This window comes from Cibotium barometz, chromosome 22 (genome assembly GCF_041138505.1).
Source record: "Cibotium barometz isolate CiBa-2024 chromosome 22, ASM4113850v1, whole genome shotgun sequence".
NCBI classification, from domain to species: domain Eukaryota; kingdom Viridiplantae; phylum Streptophyta; class Polypodiopsida; order Cyatheales; family Cibotiaceae; genus Cibotium; species Cibotium barometz.
In genome coordinates this window covers 19,219,159-19,229,487 of record NC_141067.1, presented here as the reverse complement: position 1 = coordinate 19,229,487, position 10,329 = coordinate 19,219,159, and the positions used below count along the sequence as shown (strand labels likewise).

General features: G+C 42.2%; 1 protein-coding gene across 4 annotated transcripts; it reads right to left on the bottom strand.

Moving 5' to 3' along the window:
* Positions 1-787: 787 nt before the first annotated feature.
* Positions 788-7,729, bottom strand: LOC147626342 (transcription factor bHLH155-like). Of its 4 annotated transcripts, XR_015268581.1 has the most exons (12): positions 7,629-7,729; positions 6,320-7,543; positions 5,646-5,834; positions 5,417-5,531; positions 5,300-5,341; positions 5,125-5,181; positions 3,078-4,928; positions 2,744-2,845; positions 2,447-2,554; positions 2,231-2,356; positions 1,281-1,607; positions 788-1,131 (listed from the first exon to the last, which is right to left on the bottom strand). XR_015268581.1 is itself a non-coding variant. In XM_086816489.1 (11 exons), the coding sequence occupies exons 2-11, from the start codon at positions 6,406-6,408 to the stop codon at positions 1,413-1,415; spliced, it is 2,874 nt and encodes a 957-aa protein (XP_086672615.1). In that variant the 5' UTR covers positions 6,409-7,543; positions 7,629-7,729; the 3' UTR covers positions 788-1,412. The 4 variants fall into 4 exon arrangements, 2 of the variants coding, with proteins under 2 accessions (XP_086672615.1, XP_086672614.1); XR_015268580.1 differs by having other exon boundaries at positions 6,320-7,682; XM_086816489.1 differs by having other exon boundaries at positions 788-1,607.
* Positions 7,730-10,329: the final 2,600 nt, after the last annotated feature.

Genomic DNA, 10,329 nt, shown 5'->3' with positions numbered 1-10,329 from the left:
TACCTATCTCATACTCATGTAAAGATCACATAAGTGAGAACCCTCCAAGAGTTAAGATGACCCACATCAAATCTAAGATCAATGACCACAATAGAGTCTGGCTAGGGACTCACCTCCCAGCCAGTGGTCCCTATCCAAAACAACCCACAAGCTTGGGATCCAGATTGGCTTGAGTCAACTCCGCAGACACCAAGCTTTGGCATCCATCATTATACACGCCAACTACTCCCAGAAATTAGGTCCAATGCACCTGGTTAATGTCTCTATCATGAACATTCCTAAAAATAATCATAATTGAACCCAAAGTACTTTTCTTAGCCCTTAGCCTCTTGGGTGGAGTAAGCACTATACTTTTCTTACTATTTTAGGCTCTTGAAATGGAGAATAAAAATATTACAATCATTACTCAACATGGACACCAAGGTTGCCATCCAGCATTTGTCAGGAGTTTCAGATTTGCTTACAAGGCTTTTATACTAGATCAAATTCATGTAGAATTGAGATTGCACATCCAAATTAACTCTATGCTTAGACACTACTTATAACTATTCTTCATCATTCTTGTTTTCCTCTACATTTAAACACACAATGTAAAAAGAGTTGTTGGGCCTCACCATTGGGTGGATCACAAGACATGACAATCCCATTCTGCATCTTCAGTGTTACCTTACAGACTTGACACACAGCTCACAGGGCAACTAAGATGACATAAGTTTAACTTCACCATACCATGGCACGTAGCTCAAGTGAGTGACCCATCACTACCATGCTCTATAAATCTTGGAGAGAGCAAATAAAAAATTTTCTGTTCCAAGATTCCCTCACCTACAGACGTTCGGTATAAAGCAAACAAAAAACTAACAGAATGTCAATTTACATTACATGTAAGGCCTACTTCAATTCAACCATTTTCTTTTGTAAATAAGAACAAACCATAGCAACCACCTAGCACTAAGATTGTAATATCTGCATTTAGATCACAGTATATTGTACATTTCAAAGCAAAGCCTTTTTCTTGAGCTTGTTTTGCTTGGAGGAAAGAGGAGTTCAGACAGAAAGCTGGCGCACATTGTTGAAAGTGGTGTCCCATCAAACCCACCACAATCTGAAGCAGAAGTATATGTAGTGTTGCTGCCATAAAGCCAATGCAAAGTAGCATATGAGATGAAGACAAAGGTTAACTGTGGCAGCCTTTCCCTTCTACAATTAGACTACATAATGAGAAGCAAAAATCAATGAATGGGGGCACTTGCTTAGTAGTAAGAAGATTGAGGTAAAACCTTCATGTTTTAGCTCTGATGCCAGTCATGGCAGGCCCCAAGAAATGTAAAGACCCACTCGCAGCATCTCTACAAGATGGGACCTTAGAAAGTGAAGGGAGGGGAAGAGAGTCATGGCGACAAACAAAAAGGTCAAGCATGAAGTGATGATTGCTGAAATCCACACACAGTTTGAGTTTGAGAGCTGCTGCTACTGTCTGCTCCGTGTTGAGATCTAAATGGAACCGATTGGCTGGCCATAGTCATTGATGAGCTGCTGTTATTGTTGACATGCAGGAGGTGCATCAGAGACATCATGATGTCTACACGATGAACATCCCTTTTAGCCTGCATAAAATGACCAGGGTAAAGCATCATTCAACACCATCTATGATCATTTCATATGAAGAGTATCCTTAGAAAAGTGTCCTTAGAAAGCCAGAACAAGCTATGCAATTGTGATAGCATGCAGCACCAAATCTAAGAGCTAATGCCTTCCATTTTTGGTATTATGCCTAGTAATCCCACCTTTTGGCCTCCTCACAAAAAATCTTTTGAAAACTCACACACACAAATCTTTCAATTAATATATATTTATTATAAATCAATAAGAAATTGTTTGATTTATTGATTAATCTATATGCTGCTATTTATTAATAGGAAAAACCTACCCACCACAATTTGACTATTTCTTCATTAAAATCTGTGTTATTTCATTCATTTACATTTAACAATGATGAAATAAACATTGATGTCTATTCAAATAAATTCCTTGAATTTTATTTTAAGTGACGTCTTTGAAAATTTTACATAAAATTATTTAAATTCATATTTCCAAATATCTTTCAAAACCAAAGGCAGGGCTATTGAGAACCCTTCTCTTGTAGTTAAAAACATGACTTTTCTCACTGCAAAGAAAGGATAGAAAACCCAAAAAAATATAGCATTAGAAAATAGGTCATGAACGATACCTCAACAACAAAACGTGCCCAAATCTTGTCAGATCGAGATTCCATGACACCTTTCAGAATGGCAAGTCCTAAGCTTCGTATTATGTCAGCAATTTCTAAGAAGTCGCTCTTCTCCTCACAGAACATCTGTGTATCATACTAGCAGTTTAGCATATGGTGGAGGTAGCAAATTTGAAAACAGTGGAGTGAAAATAATTTTGGTCTTTTTCAGCTGACCTCCACAAGCAGTTGACGGGGTTGGTTAAGGTTCTTTACAAGAATTGGGCGACCTGTTTCTTCACCACCTAACTCTAAAGCCCAGCTTGCTCCACTCTCAACATCATCCTGTCTTAGCAAAAAAACTCCACATCAACCCAGGACCACAGACAACAGAACCAATCATGAAATAAATCAGTTGAAAATTGTGTTGATAAACTCGATTTGCCGGGACTCATAAGGGCATATCATGTACCCTTCCCTGTGAATGCCGACATGGATGACTCCTTGCACAACGTGAAGATTAAAAACAATTACCTTGAGCTCCCCATTCTTCTTCAGATTGTCAGCATGCAGAGTTACATTCTGAAGGAAGAGCATGTGTTTTATAGTTTTCTCCAACAACGCATCTATGCTGCACTGTAAGAACAAAAGCAGCAAGCATTTTCAGTCATCAAGACAAAAAGAACGAGCAAAAACTGCAAGTTTCTGTGACTGGTAATATTAAAATCACATGAAAACCGCAAGCAGGCTCTAGCCCAAGTGGTAACGCCTTGGCCTGTCAACATGTAGGTCCTAGGTAAGAACCCTGGCACCTACATGTAATTAATCTCGCAAAATAAAATGAAAATCCAAAGAAAAAGGGAGATACCTTGGATCCATTGGGAACAATTTCCCTCAGCTCACGCACACGGTCTTGAATCTGTTGCCTATCTTTAGGCCGTGGTCGTGTACTCTCACCAGGTCTAGCCCTCTTTCTGGTGGCTTTAGTTAAGTCTTCTGGCTTCTTTGATTGAGAAGTTTGTGTGCTATCAGACTTCAAACTTTGCATGTCCTCTGTCCAAGAACTCAGAATTGTTTTCAAAGGAGAACCATTGGTAGACATATTGAAATTGAGAGCATCATTATTGACCTTACTCAGAGTCTGAGTATCAACAGAGGCTTCACATTCAGCAGGCACAGCTTGCACATAGCCCTGAGAGAGGCAGTCCTGAGAAGAATGGCATCTTGCACGTTTAGAACTTGTTTCTTTTGCAGTGTTCAGAGCAGACATTTCACTGTCTAGCCCAGAAAACGTCCTGCAAGAGAAGCTATCGTCAGCAATGGTTGAGATGGAGTGGTGACTGCTGGAAGCATTAGCTACCACAGCATCCAACAATGGCTCTGACTTTCTTTCTAGAAAGTGCGAGTTGTCTCTGACAAGGCTTGAGCCCCACTTGGGCAATATTTCAACTGCACTCTGATCTGACAATCCACATGTTCTTCCTAACATCTGCTGCTCTATAGCTACCTTATTCTGATCTATACCTAAAGGCAGTACAATCTCCTCCCACATCTCCTTGTCATGACCTTGTCTGAAAGCAGGACCCAAAGCCTGAGATAGCTCATCCCCAATTGCAAAAGAACAATCCCATTTGCTGCTCTGCCCTTGTGCAATCGAAGCCAGATAATTTCCAAAATCGTCCCAGCCACCAGCTGCAACGTTCTTATTGTCGACTCTTTCAGAACGAGGCACTGGATCCTTGCTACCAGGCTTAAGGCATTCACCATCAGGATATGTGATCTGTGAGACATCCCCAAATGTAGATCCAACCAAATATTCCTTTTCCCCGACGGTTTTACCTGCAAAAAAGCTCAAAGTGTCCTGGCCTGCAACTGCAACTCCTGTCACTGTTTCAGCCTGATTTGAAGCTATGATGCTAACACCAGAATTGGCACCAAAGGGTGCTACTGAACTTGAGGGTGCTACTTTTGGCTGCTGGAGGCCATTCCCATTGATAGGAGCAGCCACTAAGCAGCTTTTAGAATCCAAAAACCCATTAAATGCAAGCATCGCATTAATACTTGACTGCTCTTGACTACAGCTAATCTCCGGAAAAATATCACTGTGCAAACATGTTGGATCTGCCTCTGGCCCAAGGCCCCTCCGAAAGGCCACCACCGAAGAGGGATGCACATGGCTGGTTTTCAATTGTGAATCCCTAGTTTCTCCATAATGACTGATCCTCATGTCTTTGTTTGGTAATGAGATTGGTTGATTGCTAGCTGCTAGCACATCGACCTGTGGAGCAGCTGAGAATGTCTCTGAACCTGAGTGAGATACTGCAGGTCTGAGACCTTTTGTCCCCATCCCCATTTCAATTCCCTGCAGCATCTCAGACTTTGGTGGCATAGCTTTTAAAGCCTCTGCAGCTTCAAGTACTGTTGATTGTTTTTGAATGTTGGATGAACCTTTGACTGCGCCAGACCTTCCATGAAACCCATAAACAAGTGACTGCAGCCCAGTACCATGGACATCACTGATTCCTCTCGAGGAAAAATGACCTGGGTTGAATCTACCCACCCTCCCAGAGGGGCTAGCAGCAGGCATCCCTGATGGACTTATCACTGCTTTTCCTCCTTGTCCTTCAGAAACCAGATCTGACAGAAATGCTCCTGGGACATTATGAAGGGCCCCAAACGCAGATTTGACATGATCGACCCATTCCATATTCTCCATAATCTGCATGGTAGACCATGAACCAAATTCAGTGTTTCAAAAGCCTAAATTCAAGCCATATCAGGACTAAAGAACAGCGAAAGAAAAGAGAAAGGTCTGCATTGGAACACTTGTGATCTTTCCAACCAAATAATACTACACATTTTGGTCCCTTCAAGATGAAATGTTTGTCCCGTCAAAATCTAAAAAAGAATCCTACCATCTGAGTGGACCCAAGCTGCACAACACCTTGAGGAACAGCAATGACTGCGATGGTCTGCAAGGTGCAAAACAACGTGAGTGCCTTCTTGCATCCGGACTTATCATGGAGACCAATCATGCAGAAGTAGAGCCTAAATCCTTTGGCTTATGGCTGTATAAATAAGAATTATTACCTTGATTCCAGCAGCAAATTGAATATCCCAACTAGATGGGTACTGCATACACAAAGGTTGTTTTAAAACAGCTTAGTACACAATATATTCACAACATTAGTGAGAATTTCTACCTACCTTCTCTAGTATGCATTGAGCGGTCATGGCATTCCCAGGAGCAGTTCCCAGTGTGTTGTCCCCATCACCAAAAACCCACTGATGCTTTCCAGTAAAGGCCACACGCCCAATAATACTACAAGCATACCGAGACAAGTACAATTCAAATTCATTTCAGCTGATAGCCCTTGACAACTGATGCATAGCTGCTTACAGATAAAAGAACCCGCTTGAAGCGACCAAGTCTCACCCTTCACCCATAAAGTAAACGCAGTACGACATTTTTGCCACAGCAAGTCCAATTTGCCCTTCTGAATAGCTTGCTTCATGCCCAGAACCTCCCTGATTGAGAGGGTTTCCTCCAGTTTCCAAGCAATTAATTCCACCACAAAGATCCGACGACTGATACTCATAGAATCCATCCTCCCAAGTCAACACCCTTCAAGTGATTCAATATGTTCAACAAACACTTGATCAGAGATTCAATATTGGAATGATAGATCAAAAAAGGAATATACCAGTGAAAGCTCCATGTTTTCGACCTCAACTAAGCTGTGAAGAAAATCTCTCTCTCTCTCTCTCTCTCTCTCTCTCTCTCTCTCTCCCCGCAATATAAGATATATTACGAAAAATTACTTTACAAATAGCCACATGGCCGCCATGTGATGTACTAGCTTTCCCTCAATAATTACTCTGAACCACAAGTGTAGCTTGGAGTACCCTCATCCAATATATAGCCATGTCATTCTCCACCAAATGAGCTGACCGCTCTCTCTCTCTCTCTCTCTCTCTCCACATGTCCATGCATGTGTTGTGTTCATGAGTTATGTGTCTTAACTCATTCATGTAAACTTAACTTAAGGCTCACATCCACAAATAGAACACAAAACTGAAAAGGAAGAAAAGAATGAGTAGAAGGCTTACATTCGGCTTCGGCGCTTCAGTTTCCAGAATACAGCATAACACCATCCAGACTTGAAACACAAGCTCCTGAGAGTCTGACGCAAAGCCATAGCTGGAGCTTATTTCTTCAAAGAAGGTAGTCCTCTGCGCAGGCTTTGGACCTGGTGAAAAGAGCCAGAAATGGCAGGGTTGTGGACTGATTCACACAGAACCCCCCCTTGCTTGATGAAAAAACTAACTGGCACGGCAAGAACCTCGTCCGGCCAGCTTCCGACGCAGGCTTGCTCTCCTTTTCCAAGGAGGTGCTGAAAGGCTTAGTGGCAGGTTTACCCCCATCCCTTCTTTAAAGTTTCCCCCACCCTTACAGCAGCTAAGGTTTCCTCCTCAAAACGGTTAGGGTTTCTTCCCCTCAGAGCAGTGAGGGCTTCTGTACTTTGAAGAGAAGAAATATCTTGCTTGAAAGGGTAGGGGTTCACACTATACCTTCAGATGTAGCCAAGAAAAGCTGAGCTCTGATCAGATCAAGCATGTTTTTAGAGCTCTCCATCTCCAGATTCCAAGCAAGCTGCAGATCTGCACCAAGCCCAGGCAAGGAGGTCTGTGTAAAACCCTAGGTCGGCAGGTCAAATGCTAGTTTTTGTCTGTTGAAGCTCCGTTTACACAGAGATACGGCAAGGACTGTTGAGTGTTTCCCAAGAAGAAATTGCAAGTTTTGACAACGCCACAGCGCTAGTCACTTGCCCTGGCTTAGGCTATACACAGACTCAAAAGTCTCAGCTTAGGTCAAGATGCAAACCCTCTGCACTTCAGCTTAGATAAAGATGGAGCCCTAAAGTTTTCTGCTTATGTCAAGATGGACGTAGAGGAAAGCCCTAGATTTTTTGCTCAATTCAGGAGATGAACGAACCCTAAAAAGCTCTGCTCAGTTCGAGAGGGAAGCCCTAGGAAGCAGCTCAGGAGAAAGGTAGGCTCTGAAGAATCCAGAAGCTGGAAGGTCAGCGGTCAACGCCACAGTTGCGGAGGGGGCGTCAAGCAGAGGCTCTCTGTGTATGTATGAGTGATGTGCCACCATAGCCAGATTCTAACCAAGCTTCTTTTTGTTTGTGTGTGTGTCAAAGGCAAGGAGGAGGTGGAGAGATACCGAAGGGGATGGGAATGGGGGATGTGTTAAAAAGCAGAAGCAAACTTCAAAGGAGCTGCAAGTTTGCACGGAAGTCCCCCCAGAGCAGCAACAGCAACGAACACCTGAGCCAATAAAAAAGCAGAATGTGTACTTGCACAGTGAAGCACTAGCCTACCTTCTTCTTTGTTTTTGAATAATTTTTCTTACAGGTGAGCAGCCATTATCTCGTAAGCCGGTGACAATGAGTACCCCCCATCGTAAACCTAGCCACCAGGTATTTAAATAATCCTGCCCTTGCGGTTGGTGATGAGACTTGCACATGGTGACTTCACATCCCATTAGCATAGAGGAGCTTCCCACATGCCACATCACCATCTCTCTCTCTCTCTCTCTCTCTCTCTCTCTCTCTCTCTCTCTCTCCCCCCCAAACTCCTCAAGACCCCTGCACACACACATGCCAACGGCCCTCGCTTGTAGCCACTCCCTCCTCGGCCGCCTTCAGCACAGCCCCGGTCACACGCCCGACGGCCACACACCCCGCTCGTTTTGTCTTCTGCTTGCCCCATCAGAACCTCGAAGAGCAGCTCAAGCATGAAACCTCTTGGTGCACAAGACCCCCCGCATTCATTCGCGGTAGCCAGCGGGGTTTGAACCCATAACCTCGGGCATGCACGGCCCTCAGAGGAGTCCTCTCATCGACTGGGAATTAGTTGCGCAAATTTTTATTTTTTATTTTTTAAAAGACCCCCACATTCTTCTCTCACACCAATGCATGCTCACCATGCCTGTGCAACCTCACAATCCGAGCATGTTCATGCAGGGCCAAGGTGGTTGAATCCTCTAGCATTTTCAATTGTCATGTCAACAAAACCAACTGTTTGGTTGTCTAATTAGTCACCGTGGTGCCAAAATTTCCTAAACTTCCATGCCAAGTACAGCTAAGTGAGTCTCGTTGTTAAATCCGCGTATTTGATGTTGCGAAACTCATTGTATACCAATTTCCATCGCTACCAAAAAATGCATTGTAATTGTACAATATCGTATTCACAGCCTCCTTTAAATGTGGTTTCACACGAGCAATATATATTTTTCATAATATCGCACCACACAACCAAAGGCCATAAGTGTTACACTTACATCCATTCATACACATGCCCTTACATGTCCAAAATGTACCCATTTAAGGTCTTTAAGTTCAATCTTCACATTCAGTGACTTGATGAACCTGCAATTTGTGTGTGCAGGGCTCTCTATGTGTGTGTGGGGGGGGGGGAGGGAGAGAGAGAGAGAGTAATTTTTAACATGTGTGTGTGCATATGTATAGGGGTGTGTGCGCGCGCGTGTGTGTGTGTAGGGAGAGAGAAAGAGAGAGTAGTTTTTAACATGTGTGTGCATATGTATAGGGGGGGTGTGTGTGTGTGGAGAGAGAGAGAGAGATAGTTTTTAACAACATATAAGAAAGCACAAGCTATCCACATTGGTCCCATCCTCTTAAAGAACATTGTGTCACCACGATGGTCCCAATCTCTTAAAAAAAACAAAAGGCTATGCATAAACACGATTCCCTCTTTGGCTCAAGAGTCTAAATGTCAACAACTTCATCACCTCTAAGTGTGACAAGTGGGGATGATAAGAAATGGTTGCACACTTCAACATGCCATCATCTTACACAATTTGACATGTGGAGTTTAGAGAGAGAGAGAGAGAGAGAGAGAGAGAGAGAGAGAGAGAGAGAGAGAGAACAATTGGAACTAAATAGGCTTTATTTTATAAAAAATAGGTGAGCCAATGAATTAAAGACCAAACTTTTAAGGACCAAGAATAACGCACATCAAAATTGTTCACAATAAATGCGATGAAAAAATTATTGATTTTTTTCCAATATCCTAGGTCTCTTTCTTTGTTCCAACAAAGTAGAAGAAAGGGTCCTTTCTTTTCTATGTTATGGCTTATAAGTTGAACTACTTCTTTTGAGTGAATTGTTTTGAAACATAGTTTAGGCATGGTAAATTTAGAGGGTTTTCTGTTATTATTGTTGTATTTATGGTGGTTTCTTAATCGGTAGGCAAACAAACAAAAGCTAGCCTCATTTGTAGAGTCATGCAAAGCAGTACTTATTGTAGCCATACATGAGATCCAACTTAGTATGGCCATGCACACTAAGCTGGATCATGATAATTTTGCATCTTAAAAGGACAAAACTTTCTTAAATCAATAAGGGGAACATAAATAAATGTGTGGGCTTATGTGAATCCTCTAGAGTGTTCCCTTTATACAAGCAACCATACTTTCCAACTAGCACATGGTACCTTTATTTTTGAAAGTGTCACCACTTGCTTTCCAACCTCACACATTTTTCCATACGCTTGTCACCATAATATCAGGACATCCCCCTTCTTTTGGACACTAGTCCATATATTGGGGACCATTTCTCTTTATGTTTCTCTCGATTGCTTTTACTATTGCAAACCATAGGAGCAAGTGATTGGATGTGGCGGTGCTTTGCATGCTAATTATAAGAAAGAGCCATTAATATGATAGGGTTTATGGGGGAGTTGATATAGTTGCTTTTGTTTACCATTCAAAGATGGGACTCTCTTGTGGAGTGTTTATCAGTCTTGTCATTTAGTGCATCATCTTCCTTGCCATTCATTTCCACGCAGTTGTTATAAACATAATCCAGCTTTGAAACAACTTGAATTTAATCACAAATTCATGTTCACCTTGTGCATACTTTTATGATACTTGCATATATTAGGAATGTGCAAATGGTGCTTCTTTTTTGGGGTATTATTAATATATTAAACATATCAAACTTTACAAAAAAAACTTTCAACCTCCCTTAGTCCCATTTCCTATTTGGCATGTCACATACTAAGTCCCACATTTCATCTTCCCATACAAAAGA

Excerpts from the sequence above, each read along its gene's own strand:
- LOC147626342 (XM_086816489.1), bottom strand. The coding sequence starts at position 6,408 with ATGGCTTTGCGTCAGACTCTCAGGAGCTTGTGTTTCAAGTCTGGATGG. Across the intron at positions 5,342-5,416 it reads CTCAATGCATACTAGAGAAG|TACCCATCTAGTTGGGATAT; the intron begins GTAGGTAGAAAT and ends TTGTGTATGCAG. Across the intron at positions 2,846-3,077 it reads TTGTTCCCAATGGATCCAAG|TGCAGCATAGATGCGTTGTT; the intron begins GTATCTCCCTTT and ends TTGTTCTTACAG.